The 19,865-nt window shown below is 35.2% G+C and overlaps 1 protein-coding gene across 1 annotated transcript in view; it reads left to right on the top strand.

Annotated features, from left to right (window-relative positions):
- Positions 1-19,524, top strand: part of SLC4A10 (solute carrier family 4 member 10) — a 118,541-nt gene extending 99,017 nt beyond the window's left edge. Inside the window, exons 15-25 of the mRNA XM_042874402.1 lie at positions 447-552; positions 3,482-3,643; positions 3,886-3,999; positions 4,382-4,543; positions 6,718-6,969; positions 8,249-8,317; positions 9,317-9,490; positions 10,112-10,234; positions 13,297-13,364; positions 15,085-15,201; positions 19,446-19,524. Coding sequence (XP_042730336.1) covers positions 447-552; positions 3,482-3,643; positions 3,886-3,999; positions 4,382-4,543; positions 6,718-6,969; positions 8,249-8,317; positions 9,317-9,490; positions 10,112-10,234; positions 13,297-13,364; positions 15,085-15,201; positions 19,446-19,512 — 1,414 coding nt within the window. The 3' untranslated portion in view covers positions 19,513-19,524. The remainder of the gene's footprint in view (positions 1-446; positions 553-3,481; positions 3,644-3,885; positions 4,000-4,381; positions 4,544-6,717; positions 6,970-8,248; positions 8,318-9,316; positions 9,491-10,111; positions 10,235-13,296; positions 13,365-15,084; positions 15,202-19,445) is intronic.
- Positions 19,525-19,865: the final 341 nt, after the last annotated feature.

Consider the following 19,865-nt stretch of genomic DNA (forward strand, 5'->3'; position numbering starts at 1 on the left):
GCAGTTGACTGGGCACTTAGTCTGGTCTTAATGATAAGACCCTGCGGTAAAGAAAAAGAAACAGATTAGAGACAGTTTGCTTTTGGGAAGTGTATCAGCCTGGTAGAGGGGAATAGGACTGGCACATTGTCAGTGTTCAAAAGCTGCACTCAGAAACATCAGAATAGGAGGAAAGTAGGTGGAAAACATGCTGTGGACAGTAGTTTAAATACATTAAACACGTTACATACTATATATGCATATGCACCTCACAGCAACTTTTACTCCTGTAATAGCACTAGCTGCTGAACTCCAAACTGCTTCAGAGCATGCATTTACTGAATTCATTTAAACTAAAATTACATGGCAAAGTAGAGCACAATTCTAATATATCATAATGTTGATAATTTGGATCCATTTGGTATGTCTTTTGTTACTAAGGAAAATATACTATTTTGTCATTTCAGATGCAATTGTGTGGAACCAGAGCATCCTAGCAATAAAACCTTACGATACTGGCAGGACTACAATATATCTGCATCTGATGTGCCATGGGGGAACCTAACTGTGTCAGTAAGTGAAATACTGGGACTTAGGGAGTAAGGGTGTAAGCATGAATGATTCAATCTGTCCTTAATACAGTATATAAATAGAAAAAGTACTGTTTTTTCTGATCCTATTTGTTCAAAGTGTATAATATACTTAACTGAAAAGAGGTTAACTTAGACTTTGTAGAATTATCTTTTTTTGTACACATTTTCCTAGATTGTTATGCAGTCTTTGGTAGTACATGTTAAAGCAAGTATGCTCATTCTGTGCCCTGCTTTAGAAACTCCTTGACATGCTAGCACAAGAGTTTGACTGAGATTAAGTCTAAACATGTCAAATGATAACGGGTTTGTCCTAAATTCTGCCAGATGGCGAAACCGAAGTTCTCTTGTGTAGAAAGACTTTAGGAGTATTTACTTCCCCAAAAACATTCTTCCAGCTGTTCACGCTATGAAGGAGAGGAAGGGGAGCCATTTTGCAGTGTTCCTGTTCAGTGGCCACATTTTTCTCTTATCTAGGCCCTGAGTGTTACATATATCATTTCTATGTGAATTAGTTCCCTGAGTGGAAAGACAGGAATAAGCAAAAGACAGGTTGTTCACACAGATACATTATTTCTAAATTGTACAAATTGTACCATTTTCTATATTTAAAGGATTTACTAGTAAAGATTTTCATTCATTAAAGTAACCTTCACAATTTGATTAAAATGTCATATTGAGGTCTGGCTACCAATTTTTCTCACAAAGATAGCACTTCATTGTAAAGCCAAGGAGATGTTAGAACTATAAGTTATTTCTATCTCAAAAAACAAACAAACAAAAAACAACAAAAAAACCCAACCTTGTTGTAAGCATAATCAAATGAAGTGCTTAAAACCCAATCCAGTCAATCACCTCCAGCACTTTTTCTTTCTAAGGCAAAAATGCAGAAGAACTGCTGTCATGGTGCATGGTGCATGGAAGACTGCAGTCTTCCTATCATGAGTTAAGCAAGAGCTGCCTTCCATGACTGTTATGCTTTAATAGAAAGGGCTGCTCCTCAACTCTGTTGGTGTGGCAACAAGCGGGGAGAAATTTGAGAACTGCTGGCCTGAGGAATTCCAGCAAACCAGAATGAATATTCCCAAAACTGCAGCACACTCAAATAGCATCTGTGCAGGGGCAGACTCCTCCTCTCACTTTCTCAGATCTCTGACAGTGTTTTTCAGAGTACATTTGCAGCTGAAGAGATTTAAAATAACAGATTTTGTTTTAAATATAAATGTAAAAGACCAGCTGCATTATATAAAGCCCTTTAAAACTTCTCAAAAGCTTATTACCAAAACTTGAGTTTAAATGGGTAGCAGTGTAACTGTCCATCTTTACCCATGAATTACTACAGTTGTCAAATAAATACCCATTTTTTTTCATACTTTCTTATGTTTGCTTCTGTTGCATCCTCAGGAAACTTCAGTTCTCCTGTTGAAATGCAGTAAAAGATTAGACTTAGTTATCTTTAAAAATTTGGTCAGCCTCTCTGTGTATTCTGAAGATTAATTTTTCTTGTTTCTTTTGTCAGATTTATAAGTTCTGAGTTTCTGATTACATAAACTGGCCATGAAGGACAAATATCTTCTCTTAAAGAACATAGGAAGACCGATTATTTTTTTTTTAATTGTTTTTTTGTTTGTTTGTTTGTTTGTTTTGCTTTCTACAATCTAGGACAAACCAAGCATGAAAAGAGTTCTTATTCTAATGGTGACAAAGTACTTTTCAGTAGATGGCGTTGGTACCTCTTATACAGTGAATTTCATCCCCATGTTCTCCCAGCATCAAGTACTAGCTCAGACTTGGACAAGTTCTCTATTTGATTTTCTGATTATTTGTATATTTTTTTCCCCAGTTGACACATCTATAACCTATTTCATCAATCAAAACCACATCATGTTTATTTGAGGAGTCCTAGTATAGGTATAGTTTTATCTCAATGCTTTCAAATCTTCAAATAGGAATGATGGTTTTTTTTCAAGCCAGCCCTTTGCTCATAGACTGTTTCTCATAAAATGGCAAGCCACAGTGACCCAGTATGTTTGGAGCAAAAAGATCCTGATCTGGCCAGGATACTGCTGTCTGGAGTTGCTGGATGCTGTGTTTCTTTTTGCTTCATATGTGTGGAGGGGGTTGAGTAAGGAGAAGGAAAGAATTACAAGTCCAGAGCTTGTAGTTCCTATTTTTATAGCTGCTCTCTATTCCTTAGCTTGTCTCCTTGGAAGAAGTGTAACAACTAAGGATACTATTGGAGAATTACTAGAAATGTTTTCTACTGCATGCCTGCATGGTTGATCTTAAATTACATTCAGTAAAGTTAATACAGAGTTTGGATTTTGCGGTGTTTTGCCCGATCGCTTTTTTAAAGCAAAAGGTAATTTGTGGAATGTGCTGCCCTCATGTGGTATTAAAAGTATTGGTCTCGTTTTAAGCTAATACTATACATTCGAAGCAGCTTTTCTATCAACAGCTTGGCCTGTGGAGCTAAAACAAAAAGTCATTTCATGTGGATATATCAGGAGTAGCCTTTCTCTTTGTTTTTTTTTTTTTGTTTTGTTTTTTTTTTGTTTTTTTTTCCCCAAACTTTCAAATTGGGAAGTTTGGGGCATAAAGTAAATATATGTACATGTTCTGTTTTAAATATATCTAGTTTTATATGAATTATTTATGTTATGTCTTAGTGACTCTATTATCCAATATGGTTAAAAACTGTGATTCTTTTGAGAGTTTGAGGCTTTTCAGAGATACTTTTGAGATCAGATAGAAATACAAGTAGTCTTAATTTTAAAAGAGTGCCTAAAGAAGATTGTAATATGTCTAAATACAGTCTAGTTTACTTGCAACTTAGGAAAGGAATGGGAAAGAAATTACCAGAATAAGCATGGATATTTTTCAGAACAATACTAATTTGTTCTCTCTGATAGGAATGTAAAAAGCTTCATGGAGAATTTGTTGGACGAGCCTGTGGTCACCATGGTCCTTATGTTCCAGATGTCCTTTTCTGGTCTGTCATCTTATTTTTTTCTACAGTAACTCTGTCATCCACACTGAAGCAGTTCAAAACTAGCCGATACTTCCCAACAAAGGTGTGTCACATTGTTTAATTCAGAAGTTGTGGTTAGTTTTGTGCAAGAATTAATTGCATTTGTTTTGCAAATTCAGTTTACTGCTGGTAAAGTGGACACTATTATCTGTCCTCTGTTAAAAATTTGAACTAGAATAAATATTTTTATCTGTAAGCAAAAAATGGAACTCTGAAGAGAAATAAGTTCTAGTAGGTCCTAAACCATGTAAGTGGTGTGGTTAAAATTGTTGTTTCTCCTGATAGGTACGATCTGTTGTCAGCGATTTTGCTGTCTTTCTTACTATTTTGTCCATGGTTTTAATTGACTATGCCATTGGGATCCCATCACCAAAACTTCAAGTTCCAAACGCTTTTAAGGTAATTTGATGATAAGTTGCACAGCCTGATTATTTTGGAAAAAAAAAGTATTAGTGCACTACAGTAATTTTTTAGTAATTTTATCATGCTTTTATTGTCAGGAAGTATGTGAATTTGTTGTGCTCACTGAGTGCTAAACAACTGCTCTGAATAATGACCTGTGTAACTGACTCTTTCCAAATACACCTGAGTCTGCAATATATTATATTACATATACTTTGTCATCTTTATATTATGGGAAGTTTAGCATTTTTCTGTTGTTTCACATAGAGAGATTATTTATTCATTTTAAAGAAAATTGAATGCTAGAAACGTTTTTCTGTGTTCTCGCATGCGTAGTCCTTAGAGTTCTGACTAGCCATGCATGACTTTCTTTTTGTAGCCCACCAGAGATGATCGTGGATGGTTTATTACTCCTTTGGGGCCTAATCCTTGGTGGACAGTGATAGCTGCTGTAATTCCAGCTCTGCTTTGTACTATCCTTATTTTTATGGACCAGCAAATTACAGCTGTCATTATAAATAGAAAAGAGCATAAACTAAAGGTATTCCATCAAATACTTTTCATTGTCATTTTCAATCATGTAGCTTCATCTACTCAAGGATGCTAATTTATTTAATATAGTGCTTCTTTATATTGTTACACTTTTTTCCTGTTTGTCCATGTGGTACCTATGCCCTGTGTCTTTGATCTGTTACCTTGGAAAAGTCTTTGCTCGTATTATTTGGAGCAGAGGTTCTGAATCAAGACAGTGTTTTCTTCAATGATTTATTTGTAGTATGATATCAATTCATCTCAAGAGAAAAATCATGAAGTTAATTGTTTCCTTAATCACATTGATTGCCCCTTCAGATATTGATAGTGTTGTTCTGCAGAATGGGTTTTTGAAAGACTGGGGGCCATTCTGTAATATGGGATTTTTTTTTGTTTGCTCTTCCTCCTAAATAAAAAGAGAATAAAACTGAACTTTAGAGGCACAATGGGTTCTTCAAACATAGGGTAACTCTTTGCTCTGTTCTCTAACACTTCAGTTGCCTACAGATGGAGAGAGAAAAAGGGACATCACCCCTCTGAAAAACTGTTGGGCAAAATGTAGCAGCAGGTTTCTGTACATGTATATGCAGCAAGCTTAGGCTTTTTTTTTGACATAGTTTTAATAAGCAGGAATCCAATCCCAAGTTGCTTTAGCAAATGCATTTGCAACCTTCACTCTGCACTGCCTCTTCTTGGATGATTGTGACATTTGATATGTTCTTTTTTTGCCCTCTTTGTCAGCCTGGCTCCTCATGTCAATCCATAGCATTGCATGTGGTTAACTTGACAGATGCAGGAATTTGCTGCCAAGCTTTGGAATGTGTTTTTTCAGCACTGGCATCTGGGAGTCAGATGGTCCTCCTGGCTGCCCCCTTGTCTTGCTGCGTTTTAGTTTTGCTGGGGTCTGGTGTAGCATCACCTGTTGCTATGCTTCCTTTTCTTCCCATATGTCAGGTTCCTCAGATCATGTATGAATGTGAGGAAATGCTCTCAGATTCTGTATGCATTAGCAGATACATTCCTTATAAATGTGTCAGAAGGTAAAAAAAGGTGTCTCTCTTAGGATTTAGAATTAGACTCTTTGAGTGCGTTGTGCATGTAACTAATATCTTTGTTTGACGCAGCTCTGAGTTTAAGATATGTCTTGGAAATAAGACTTATAAGTGCTTTGAGGGAGTGAGGGAAGGTGGCTAGAGTTGCATTTTAAAAATTTTCTTTATATGAATTCCCCTTTTCAAATAATGTAAGTAAATAAGATGGCATTTTCATGTGGCTTACATTTTCATAAACCCAGACACTTCCCATTTTAGAAAAAAAAAAAAAAAAGTTGTCTTCAGAAAGAAATGACTTGTTTGCTTCCAGCTCGTTTCCCCCTCTTTTTATATACTTCCCATAGCAAATTCTGCATTTCAGTTTTTGGCAGTCGCTGTAGCAAACCTTTCCAAGTTTAGTTTAGTTACTTTTTTTATGTCAAAATGCATTTGCATGGGTTTGCAGGCAAAGTTATGGTTCAACATATTATTGTTTGCATGAATGTCGCTGCTTCATCAGACCATGACATTGAATTTGTTGCCATATTGCAGAATTTTGTGGAGATAAATCATTACCTGACTTTTTAAAGGAAAAAAACTTGCAGCTAAATAGCATTTCAGGAGCCTTATTAAATCAGAAAATATTCTTTCCAGCTATGCTAAGAAACATTCGTGTGACCAAGTTTGATGCAGTTCATCAGCAATTTTCAAATTTGCAAGAAAAGTTGGCTGTGCAAGTGGATGGTCTGCACACTAGCATCCGATGTTATTAAGAGATTTAGTTAAACTGGAAAAATACCTGTATCTTCCATTTTCTCGCTGTTATCTCATTTATAAAATTTCTGCTTATTATTGTGGCACAAAATTGTTTTGGACTCATAATACATACATTTACTGATAACAGGAATGTGACTAACAAAATTGTTTCATGTGAGCTAGCAGGAACTCAGGAGATCCCCTTAGATAACTGGTTTACCACCACTACTGCCCCAGCCTGGATACTGCTTTAGGAGAAAGTGATTTTTTGGCTATAAGTCACAGAATTTTAAATCATCTCTAGTTGTTCATTAGGAATGCCTGCCAGGAGTGCTCTCCTTAATGCAGGTGTCATTTTATATCTTTTTTTTTTCTTTTTTTTTTCCTTCTTAAACAGAAAGGGTGTGGATACCATCTTGACTTACTCATGGTGGCAGTCATGCTTGGAGTGTGTTCCATTATGGGATTGCCGTGGTTTGTTGCAGCCACTGTCCTCTCTATTTCTCATGTGAACAGCTTAAAACTGGAATCAGAGTGTTCTGCTCCAGGGGAACAGCCGAAATTTCTTGGAATCCGGGAGCAAAGAGTCACAGGGCTCATGATTTTTGTACTCATGGGCTCATCTGTCTTTTTGACAAGTATTCTGAAGGTAATTTGGGGGAAATAAGGAAATGCTAAATAATAATGCACTGCACAGAACATTTCACTGTTGTTACTATATTACTTAATGTCTTTTCCAGGCATATTACTATCATGTTTAGATTCACAATGATAATCTAAAATGGAATTCTAATTTTGCATAATGAAACAGCTTTGGACACATAACATTTGTGTAGCAGAAGCCTTGTAATAAAAGTTTGGTCTTACTGAAGTCAAAATAAATTCTACCATTGACCTGTAACGTATCAAGATTTATCTTTTCTCTGTACTTTGGGCTCAAGGCAAATATTATTATGAGCCAGCCTGGCTGAGCTATATCATTAAGTAAATGTCTTCAAATAATTTTAAAGAATGTTGTGATTACTAGCTAATTTAAAAAATATTTCCACAGTTGCAGGAGACTCTTTGTGGTTAATTACTTGGCATGAACCGAAAAATTATCTCATGCTGTCAGCATGCCCTATGCTGCTCACCAATGTCCTGAAACTGGATGTCTAGTCAAGTGCTGTAATATCAACTTTATTTTTATAATATTTTTAAGAATTTTTAGGCCACAGGGAAATCAGTAAATACTGCCATTGGCTTCAGTAAAATCAGAATTTAGACTTGCACATTGTCACAGTAAAGGGAGTAAGCCTTTAGAACTTGTGCAGTATTTTATTACATACATGTATGTAATAATTAGTGAAAGCAAACTAGACAAATTTTATGCATTAAGTATATAAAAAAGATACTTATGTACGGAAATATTTTGTAACTACACACTTCATACATGAGTGTCTGAATATTTTAAGTGCTCTTTTCCATGCCATTCCATGAAAATCATCCACCATTTTAAAATGCTTACAGTATAGAAATTTTCCATTGGCTATATATGAAATATTCTGCGTGTATCATGAACAGGTTTTTGAGGATTATAATTCTACTATTCAGATCCTCTTGAACAGTCCTTTAAGTAAAATATTTCAGTATGAATCTAACACACACATTTTTCTTGCAGTTCTGTTAATTTTATTAATAGTGAATAAAATATGTTGGCCTCAGTTCTGGCCATGGAAGGAGAATAAAACTATGGAGCCAGATTAGTCTTTTGCTTTATACTCTGAGTATCGTTATTAATTTGTAATAGAGGAATCTGAGTTTACAACCTGTCTGATTAATGCAGGCATATGGCACATTGAATTTCAACTGCTTAGCATTTAATATTTTAAAATTCTATTTAATGTGTTTCCTTTCCTTTTTTTTTTTTTTTTTTTTTTTTGGTGCAGTTTATCCCTATGCCAGTACTTTACGGAGTATTCCTTTACATGGGTGCTTCATCTCTAAAGGGAATTCAGGTAAAATGCATTCACGGAGTGTGTTCCTGACAGTGCTTTCTTTTAAATGTGGAGCTAATTTTATTCAATTATTTCATTCTTTTCCATATGATCTTAAAGGAATCTTGTCAGCCTTAAATTCTTGAAAGTGACTCACTTAAAAAGGAGAATGGATTCTCTCTAACTAGGATATTTCCTTTAGGCACTGTGCTCCATATTTTTGTTAGATGCTTATTTCACTGAATCTAAAACCTGAGTAACAAATGTTGGGTTCTCATCCCTCTCTGTCTCCCCTTTCATTTGTTTGCCTGCTGCCTTTTCAGCTTCCAGATTAGTGCCTTTGTAATTACATACTTGATCTTGAACTTTGCCTATATGAAGCTTTTGTATATGTGCCATAAAACTGAGGTGTGATTTGGAAGATCTTTCCTCTGCAAATAAATTCCCCAGCTGGTGGAACTGTTTTACTTAATTGCTGCTAAACTTATGGCTTTAGGGCTGTAGGACAGGCTTAGAGGAAGGGCAGCATTCCTACAGTGGCCTTAAGTATGAGCTCCTGGTGCAAGCCAGGCACTTCAGCAGTCAGATTGAGTATTTATGTGCCATTTCTTGTAGACTGCTGTAGCGTTAATTGGCATGGCAATAAATTGTAGCCCATCTGATTGAAACAAACCCAAAGTTTCAAGTGTACCTCAGCACATCTGCAATAGAAAATACATGAGACAAGTGTAAAAAAGGAACTTGACAAGTATGACTAATGAAATAATTACATTTTTCATAAATAATGTGATTCTTATTCTTACTGGTGTGGCTTGACCAGAGAGAGGACTGCATATCCACTGTTGGACTCGCACAGATTCATAGTTTATGATTGTAACTGTGGTAGTTTCTTTCTATGCACTTGAACTTCTGCAGTTTTTATGTTTATAATAACACGATTCTTAGGATAACCATGCTATCTTATGTAGTCTGTAAATATCAGCATGTTTTGATGCAAATTTTTAAAAATATCTCTTTCAGCTTTTTGACAGGATAAAATTATTCTGGATGCCTGCAAAGCATCAGCCAGATTTTATTTATCTGAGGCATGTTCCTCTTAGAAAAGTCCATCTCTTCACTGTAATTCAGCTGAGTTGTCTTGTACTCCTATGGATTATAAAGGTTTCAAGAGCTGCTATTGTCTTTCCCATGATGGTATGGAATATTTTTTATTTCCCCTAAAAACTCATTTTCTTCTTAATTTTGGGTCGTTGTTATTGAAGAAGAAAGTTAGTTGTGGATGGTTAATTATAATATTGCTTTGATTCAGTGTGCAAGGTCAATTTATGTTATGTAAATAAAGTTATGTATATGAACTCAAATTTGAGTCTAGGTTGCACTAAGTTTATAGCTGTGGATGGTCCTACTGTATTTCCTTAAAGAAAATTCTTTCAAATTTTAGAAATTGATATGATGCTTTTGTTTAAGGAGCAGTGCTTAACCTGTTTTACAGAAAGAACGGTTACTTAGTAAGGAAGACTGTTTATTGCATAGAGGAACTTTGTTTCTATACCTTGCTGGAAATAAGAATCTGTCCAGCTGGTTAACTGATGTTTGCTTGACTATTTCACTAATGTGAAATAAAAGAGAAGTACTGAACTTCCATCATTGTGAAATGCTTCAATTCACACTAATTCCAAATAAAGGAAGTCCAGGCGTTGACCTGTCCAGTATGAACAATAACATTCCAGCTGAAAAACTGTGGTGACTTTTGGAAGTAGAACTGTCAATTTTGTTTGTTTAATTTCCTAATTCTTTGAATAAATATCATTACAGGTCTTAGCTTTGGTGTTTGTCCGAAAACTCATGGATTTTTTTTTCACTAAACGGGAGCTCAGTTGGTTAGATGATTTGATGCCTGAGAGCAAGAAAAAGAAACTAGAAGACGCAGAGAAAGAGGTGGGTCCTGGTTTCAGGTGTGGATTCTTCTTGTTTTGGGATGGTGGTTTCATCGTTTGGATGGTTTTATTGTTTGGATGGTTTTGTTGTTTTCTGTTTGGTTGGTTAGGTTTTATTTATTTATTTATTTATTTTTTGTAATATGTTACCAATATCTCCTTTAGACAATTAGAGAAAAATTCTGTAATGAAGGCATATTCAATGCAACAAGCAGATTTGCTATATCTTGGATGAGCATTTCCCTTCTGCCACTGCAGAAACCATTTACTTCCACTTTCTAGTGAAAAAATGTCAGTGATTTTGCTTACCCTGTTAATCAAATCTTCAGATTTCTGACTTTAGTTTTCTAATCAGTTTTGCATCTGATATCATTTTCCACTAGAATGCACTTCTTGAGTTGCTTGTTTGAATATTGTGTTAAGCTGAAAGAATACAAAGTAACTTCCTGTGTGGGGGCCCTGATAGCTTTCTCCTCTGTTGCCATTATTCATATTTACCTGATTGAATGCCAACTGTTAGGGGGCATTAGGGTTGTGTTCCTAAGTCATAGGTCCAAATAAATGAAGGACAGGTCTTGATGGAAAAGCACTAACTGTAGAAGCAGTTGTAAGAATATGTCAGTGCCTTGTTCTTTTAAATGTCTGTTGTGTGTCCTGCCCTAGTATGATGTAAGGTGGTTGTGGCATGAGGAGGCAAAGGTCTAGGCTGTTCTAATGTTGTCTTGGAAGGCTGTGGTAATTTCAGTGCTCTGGGCACTTTTTTTGTACAGGAGTTGCAATTTCTAAGTTACCCTGGAGACTTTGCAAAGGCCTGGGACCCATGAGGCATAAGATTTTGGTGGTACAAGTGTACTGCAAGAACTAGATAATGTGAATGGATAAATCAGCAATTTATCCTCAGAGAAGCCATGAGGTATCTGAGACCAGTGAAAATGTATGTGTAGGGATTCCCCTTGGTAAGTCGGTTTACAGAAATAGGACATGAGCTAATAAGTTGAACTTTGTCATGAGGACTAATTTTCTCTCCCTTTTGCATTCTTTTGTGACCTTTGACAACTCACTGCCTCAGCTGTGATCTGGAGAATGTAACTTTGGTTTCTTTAATGCATGTTATGTACTTTAACAAAATTCGTTTGGGAAAAAGTTCTACCTAGGTAATACATACCACAGTTACTATTTAGTACGTGCCTGAAAAGATATTAGGATGAAGTTCAAGTGCATGGTTTGTTTTTTCCCCTTTGAACTATATAAATAATAATAATAAAAAACCCTGTTATTTCATCACAGTATTTAGCTTTCATAGCAATTCAGAGTAACCAAAAATAATTAAGATACGTCTCTTTTTTTGGGTCTGGTTACAGGAAAAATTTGTTACTCTTATATTTTGGTTATTTGTCACTTTGCTTCTCATACTTGGTAAGATGGCAGCATAAAACAAAATTGGGAAAATCTACTGGTGTTACTTTATTTCATTCACTGTCTGTTTTGAGAGGCTATTTTTACATATTTTGGCATTTCTAAATATTTGAAGCTATTATTAAAACTGTTCAACTGTCAAAAACTTATAAAGCTGTGAAGCCTGGAAATGACAAAATTAACTAGTAATAAAACTTCTGACATGTAGCCTAAGGAATTAATTGGAGAGTTGCTATCACACGGCTTTTAAAAATAGAAGTATTCTACCCACAAGAATATTCAGAAATATAGTTGACAAGATCTGAAACTTCATTGGATCCTAACTTCATCACTTAAGTTGTTTTTATATTTTTAGGCCATGTTTTTCCACGGCATTCTACATTTATAGTGGATATTTTTTTTGCCTTCTTCTCACAGATCTTCTTTGTCAGCAATTTGATGTAATCAAGTCTTTCTGAGACCAGAATGAACAAAAGTGACTTCTCCCATTTGGAGGAAAAAAAAAATCACAACTTTTAAAATAGCTGTAGTAGTAAAACATGAAGGAAACTGGAAAATCACCTCAATTCTTCTAGCTAATGCCAATTTACAAACGTGTGTGAGATTTGTCAGGTTTTGGGTGGCTGGCCAGGGAATGACATGCTTCTCTTTTTGGGAAAGCCAATGTCACTTTAAATCATGCTTTTCACTAAACACCAGGGTAAGTTGTTACCAAGCCATCTAATAAAGGGAAAAAAGAACAGGCGGTCCTTGTGTGTTGCTATGCTCACACACACACAGTGCAACAGTATAGGGCAGGATCTGATAGTTATTCCACATGAAGGCATGTTAACCTCCTGGCAGCTGTTTTGCTATGTATGAAAACATTGATTACAAGAGCCATGTGGGTTCTGGGGAAGCGTACAGAATCACCTACTTACATGGTTGCCAGTAATTTAGGCCTTAAGCCACCCTTATTTCAGAGGTTTTGCTTTATAGCTAATGTCTTGTCATGACTGCTCTGGTTTTCCTGACCTAACAGTGGTGGGGAGTCTTCAGAATCTTCCTTCAGCTCATACCTGTGGAGCCATGAGCTGTTATGGTCTGAAAGACAGGCTGTTTTTTCTTTGTCTCAGACAGGAGGGGGAGGCTGTTTTGTTCTCCCCTTCCCCCTTATATTTCCTAAAGTTGTAATTATTTGACAATAGATTTGTTGTAGATACATCTAGTTCTCATAGAATCATAAAAATTTATTTTCCCTGTTTAGGTGAAAACTAATATTGGCATCTTGTTGCACTACCTTTCATTGCATTAAAACTTCAATCAGTATTTAAACTGTGTGCACAAACTTAAATTTGACTGCCTTAATTTTCGTATGTTAATGATGCTATGCATGTGTCTAGGTTAAGTGTGATATTTAAAATTCGCCATCTCATTACAAAGTTGTCTTTATTAAAAAAGTGTCTCCTCTATTTGGTATTGATAAGTAACATTAATTGGAGATATTGCTTCGAAATAGCGGGGTGTCAATCTTGAATATTCAAATTAAGAGTTGAGAATCTTATTTTAGGAATCATTAACAAATAGTAAATATTAAGGGGTAAGATGCTTATAATTAAGTTTTCACAACAATATATCCTGTCTCACATTTAAGTTCCTTCTTCCTAGGAAGAGCAAAGTATGTTAGCGATGGAAGAGGAAGGGACTGTTCAATTGCCTCTAGAAGGACATTACAGGTAAAATATACATTTCCTCTTTTAGGTGAGTTGCAATTAAATAAAAATAAACATGCCACCATATTTATTCTTAATGTTCATTGAATGTTAGGAGAATGCACGTCTGATAGTAGAGTAAGCCCTGTGCACTGAACCATATAATGCAGTGTTTAACAAGCTGTACCCCTTTCTAGTATTTCCATAAGATATCACAGTCCTTAGGAAGAGGACTTCATTTGCCCTTGGACAAGATAGCAGGATTCGGCTATTCAGAAGCAACTTTGGCTTCTGATATATACAGTGTGAAAGGAAGGTGTAGAAAAGACAAATCCTTCACTCTCATGATTGCTAGGGAACAAGAACAGTCTTGAACATACTGGAAAAAAAGCCTAGGCTCTTTACAGTATCATGTTTTGTAACATTCTAATTAAGATCCTAGCTGTGTGAGATAGTAAGTAAATTAAGAGTTGTCTGGAGCAGATGAGGCATAATGGAATGATGGAACATTTTCGTACGAAACGTTCTGTTTTGTCAAGTGTGTTATTACTGACCAGCCCAATAAGACCTTACTCTTATTGACAGTTTTCAGAAAGTTAATAATGAAGATTGGAAATATCTGCTGATAGGAATCTCTGCATTACCACAAATTTGTAGAACACTCATGTCCCAGAATGGCCATATCTTATATTTTGATATTATCTTAGCGTATCCTAAGGCAAATAGATGTAATGTTTTACTGTCTGTGTATCTGAAAAATCCTACACTGTTTCTTATTTTTGATTAATCACATTTCTAATGTTCATTTTCTTTTCTCTACACATTTTGTTCTGTTTTATATTAGCAATATATAATTTATAGCATGTTTGCTTAGTTAAAGTTGCCTGAATAATTTGTACAGTTCTTTACTGCAAGGGCCTCAGGCCTACAGCTGAAAAGAAGGATCAATGTATTGGTTGATAAAGGGATTCCCCTAAACAATGTGAAAACAAGTTTACTGAGATCTTAGTGTCAAACCATGTATTAGCCAGAGTTGGAAATAATGTACAGACAAACTCTTCAAGGATTATTACTCTTATGTGTAAAAATACATATTCAAAGCAGCTAAGGGCTACACATTACTGATTAAAGCTACTGATTATCTTGTTTTATCAGGCCATTTTTTTTAGATCACTTAAATCTTTGACTTTTTCATGTTTTTGATAGCTTTTAAATTGTTTTCAAAGCGGCTGATGTTTCCAAACATAAGTACCTTGATAACTGTTTGGAGCTGTTAGAGTTCTTGTTAAATCCAGCTATGCCACTGGCAAACTGTGAGATCTTGGGCAAATACTTGCTTTCACAGAACAGGCTTCCTGGAGATGGTGCTGGTGGCCCATGCCTATGGGCCTATGTTCAAGGAACATCTGACAAATAATATCATAATGCACTTAAGAATATTCTTAACTTTTATTTAGCGTGAAATTAGTAGCCAATTCTGAACTATTCTATTCAGGACTATTCTGAAGTTCTAAATTTAAAAATTTTCTATTAGTTGTTAATCATATTAACATCAATAAAATATATTGTGTAACTAATTGCTGTTAGATGAGGAACATTCTAAAAATGTGCCAAGATTTGTCTTAAATTGTATTGCTTGTTTATTGTCACCACTATCAGTTTCCAAGGGCTTTTGTATAGTTAATAATTAACAAAGAATGAATGCCAATTGTTTTATTGTGTATTTACTTTTATTCTTGCCTAGAGATGATCCATCTGTGATAAACATTTCTGATGAGATGGCAAAAACTGCTGTGTGGAAGACACTGTTGATATCCTCTGAGAATGCAAAAGATAAGGAGTCAAGCTTTCCTTCTAAAAGGTTTTGATCTTTTTTTTTTTCCTACTATGTTATGCTTACAGATTCAAACCAATATTAGAACATTTTGCTAGGGATTAGAAAGACTTTTAGCATCTTGCAGTTTTAGTTCTTGAGGTTTCCTTTTGCTTCTGTCTAGTCAAATATTCTAAGGTCAAAACACTGATACACTATGTGTATTTATTAAAAAAACAAACAAACAAAAAAAAAAAAACACAAGCAAAAAAACCCCATAACACAAATATTTGCATGTAATTTAATTATGCTACAGTAGAAAATGAAGTTGAGCATGCTTAATGCTTGTGCAATGAACCACCAGCTTACACCTGGATATTGCACAACAGCTGTTGTTCTGCTTGCTTTTGTTCTCCCCTCTTGAAAAAGAAGTGGTTATCACTGCCCTGGAAATAGCTATATGAAGAGCCCAATATTTTGATGTGATCTACTAATATTGGAGTGAAAATAATTTAAAGATTGCATCACTTCTGGTAACCTTTTTCATGCCTACTTCAGTTGTACTCAAAATAGTTAAATATCTCAAAGTTTAATCCACAGAAAATGTAAAATGAACCAATGATATTTTGTCTGTGCTAGAAAAGTATAACAGGAATAAGTATAAGCACAGTACTATTGTAAATAAGATTTTCCAATTCTATAAATTTAAAATGTAACAGTATTTTCTACTTAATTGTTTTATATCACATTTCTGTCATAAGCTCCCCTTCCTAATCAATCTAGAAGCTGATTTCCCCAAAGGTAAGACCCCATCCCCCAAACTTTTCCTTGGTTGTATCTTCCAATTCAAAGTGGTGTTGTCTAGGAACCCAAGTGACTTGACTGTGTAATTTTTGGGGAGGCAGAATAAAAAGACATTTGAAATAGGAATGTGCAAATGTTTTCTTCACATCTCTTTAACATTATAAAATTTGAATTTTATTATATTAAAAGTAGAAACTGTAGATACAAGATATTTAAATGCTAAATTGAATTTTTTTCAGTATATTTGTCTTTTTTTAAAAGGCAAAGTGATATTCTGTACATTTCTAAGTCTCATATTCAAAACAAGTTCTAAGTTTGAAATATCTAGTCATTGTTTTATGGTGAAGAGATGCACTAAGGGAAAACAATTTGTACTGAAATACTGCTTTTTAATTTTGTCACCCCAAAATGGCATGCTGCCTTTCAGTGTTATTCCTTTCCCTAAACAGCATAAACAAGATGAACAGTTAACGACTGCAGAATCTTCGTTTCAAGCATCCATGGATCAGCACATTAATTTTAATACTATTTTACTGACAGACAGAATAGTGATGTAGTTCTGCTTTGTCCTCTGCCTTACATGTAGGCTAAAAACAATCCTGTCACAGTGGTATCGGTGTGGTGCACAGGAGAAGGATGTGCAATATGATTTTCTTACCTTACATGCCTCTGTTGCCCAGGCAGTGCAAGTCTGGAGAAAGAGAAGAAATTCACTGCCAGTGGGTATTCAGGAGTTGTAATTTTTCTGGTAGATGTTACTTTCTCTGATATTATGATAAATTATGTAGACATGTAATTCTTTACCTGAGATTTTTCAAAGATCCTCTGAGCAAAGAGCAATGCTGAGACTGTGGCTCAGACAACAATGGTAAAAGATGGTTTTGCTTTTACACTGCAGCAAAATAGCAGTTCATTTTCTCAAAAGCTTCTTTGGCTCAACCTAGATTTTTATTCTGTTCGTGTATCTTCATTCACAAAACTAAGGACTCAAGTGAAAAGGAACTAAGGGATCACTGTTGGGTTTTAGATACGAATGTCCTGTTGCAAATGAATTACTAGTGAAGAATCTGAAATCTTTTTTCATGTGCTCTAGTTTGTCTCAGATTCACAGATGGAAGTAGATTCTAAGAACTGTGAATTTGGAGGGCTTGCTTGTGATAACAGACAATATTGATTTTGTATTAGAGACAACTAAAAAAAGCATTAAAATCCTGAATGCACATATAATGTGCATATACACATATAGTTAAGAATAACTTTGTCCTAGGTAAGCACTGAGAAAAAAATGAAAGCTTAGGATAGGCAGCAGTCATAATTTTTGTAAATGATCAAGTACCACGCAATTCCCTTTACTGAGGGGTGTCTTACCACAGGGAGGTGAGTGGGGAAACATTATTTTGTAATTAATGGTAATTTTAGGTACTGGTATAAGATAAGTATATGTGACAGTAGGAAAAGGACTACTATGTACTTCTGTAGTTGAACTTTAAAGGCATCATTAAAATTTAATAGAGATAATTAAATTATGATAGTGTACTATGATTTCATGTAATGCCTTTTAAATTAGGGACTGATCAATTAACAACGTAGAACTATTTTCAAAATATATAAAATCTGAAAGTACTTCCCACTAATTAAATACTGAGTTGACTTGAGCAATGACAGACCAGTCCATAATAAACTACAGTGATCCCAGAGAGAGATTGCTCTTTCAAGCAACGGGGAGACAAAGGAGTATGTGATGATTCTAACATCACAGATTGACAATGGTATTACATATCTGAAGAGGTTACTTGCTTGAGATTTACTTAGCAGGCATCTAACCATGCAAGCAGCTGAGTTCTACCTTAATACCTTAATTTTTTGTCATTAAAGCGCCTAGGCATCTGAAAGTCAGCTTCTGAGTGTAGCCTGTCCTGATAGGTGCCCTGGTGCTCAATTCTATCTTCTGTCTTTGCCTATAATATTAAATCTGTCAAGCAGCAATTTCAAAACATATGGAGAAGATCTGACCATAGTTTTAGCTGTCCTAACCCACATCTGCAGGGGATGCAAATCCTAAATAAAAGGAAGGCTTTCCTGGTATTGGGGGCAGCTAAAGCCTGGAAATAGTATAGGCTTTAAAGACACAGTATATCCTCAGTGTTTGCTTTTGCTAAGCACAGGTAACTGCCAGCTGTACTGTTACATTTTAAGTTAATCCACCAAGAATTTGTTTGTGTGTCCTTTGTGTGCAGAAAGTGTGTGCATACCCAGTTTTATCACTGTTCTACAGAAGGTGACAGATCTGGCAGTTGACGTGGCAGAAGTTGGTATTTTTCAGTTATTTCCATTAACACCTCTAGAAGCAGCCATAGGCATAGAAGTAAGCTTTGGCTGAATAGAATTGTTTCCTTAAAGCAATTTTAACATGAAGGAAAACGTCAGATGATTGTAAAATTGTTCATGATCACATTAATAATTTGAGAATTGATCTTTCTTTCTTTCATGCCTTGTTTAACTCAGCCTATTTTTCATTCATTCTAGTTAAGGAATTATTCCCATGAAAACTGGTAGGTTGTGCTTGATAGAGGTTTGTTCTCAGAAACATCTGTTTAGATACCCTGCCCCTCTTTGTTGAAGGCTTGATTTGCCTGTGTTGTGGCATTTCTTCTATTTTTTCATTCTTGTAGTGACTAAAACTCACTGTAACAACTGGACTTTTTAAATTTACATATTTATGCTGTTGTAAATTAGGACCCACTTCACAAAAAAGAATATCATCTGCTTTGCACGTATATTACTTTCTGTAGGCAAATCAACAGTGTTTAATTGGGGAAAAAAAAAAAAAACTGAATCTGAATTTGAACTCTGCTTTTATGTGATCTTTTAGCTGATTAAAAAAAAAAAAAAAAAAATTAAACCACTAGGAAATACATTATTTCTTATGTGTGTATGTGAGCGAGTATATGCTAAACTGAGATCCAAGCAGGGAATATTGTCATCTCCCTGCCCCTCTGCCACTCCCATCTCCCATCAGGGAAGACTGAAAGCCAAATACTACAGCTATAAAATGGCTTGCACTGCTTTACTTCTGAAACGTTCCTTCCAAATGTATAAGCAACAGAATATGTGTTAAAGAAATACTTACTGTAACCTCTTGTTTGTGCCATTTAAGAAAATGCTGGTATTGTCTGGGAACTGTACATTATTACTATTTAACAGTTGTATTTGCCAAAAAAAAAAAAAAGTGCCTACCTGCTTGCATGCTGGCTGACTTGTTTTTCTGTACATCTTAAGTTCTCCACTCACCTCGTCACTAAACTGCTGGCTGATGTCTTCTGCACCATTCAACACAGCAGCCTTCACTTGCTTCCCAGTTTGTGTTATGCAGCATGTAAAATTAATTATAATATCAGTACAGTATTGGTTTTCAGATCTGTATATACATATATATAATATGTATGATAGTGCAACTGCAATATTTTTTTTTCCTCTTCTTTTTCTAGTGCTGAAATCAGACAAGAGAAGAAAGCTGACTCAGGGAAAGGTGTCGACCGAGAGACTTGTCTATGACCTGTTCTAAAACTTTTATTTTTTTTTTTTTAAACAAATGAATGAAAGGAGTGCCACAGCCAATAGATATAACTGATTTGATCTTGTAACTTTTGTCTTTCATCTCAAACTAGCGCAGGTAATGTAGTGCAATGTTTGTCTCATTACTCTTTGTCTAAATGTCTACATTGTCTGCTATCTGTGCAAAAGTCTGCAGTAGCCAATGCCAAAAATCTTCATTTCTTTTGCTGATATTGACCATTTATCAGTATTCATATCATAAATTTAACAAGCAGTTTCTTTCAAATTCAACTTACCTGTTAATAGGTTTGTACTGTATTTTGCTACTTTTCCTGTGTGAGAAAACTTAATCT

This window comes from Lagopus leucura, unplaced genomic scaffold (assembly GCF_019238085.1).
Source record: "Lagopus leucura isolate 7727_CA_CO unplaced genomic scaffold, USGS_WTPT01 Super-Scaffold_100012, whole genome shotgun sequence".
NCBI lineage: Eukaryota > Metazoa > Chordata > Aves > Galliformes > Phasianidae > Lagopus > Lagopus leucura.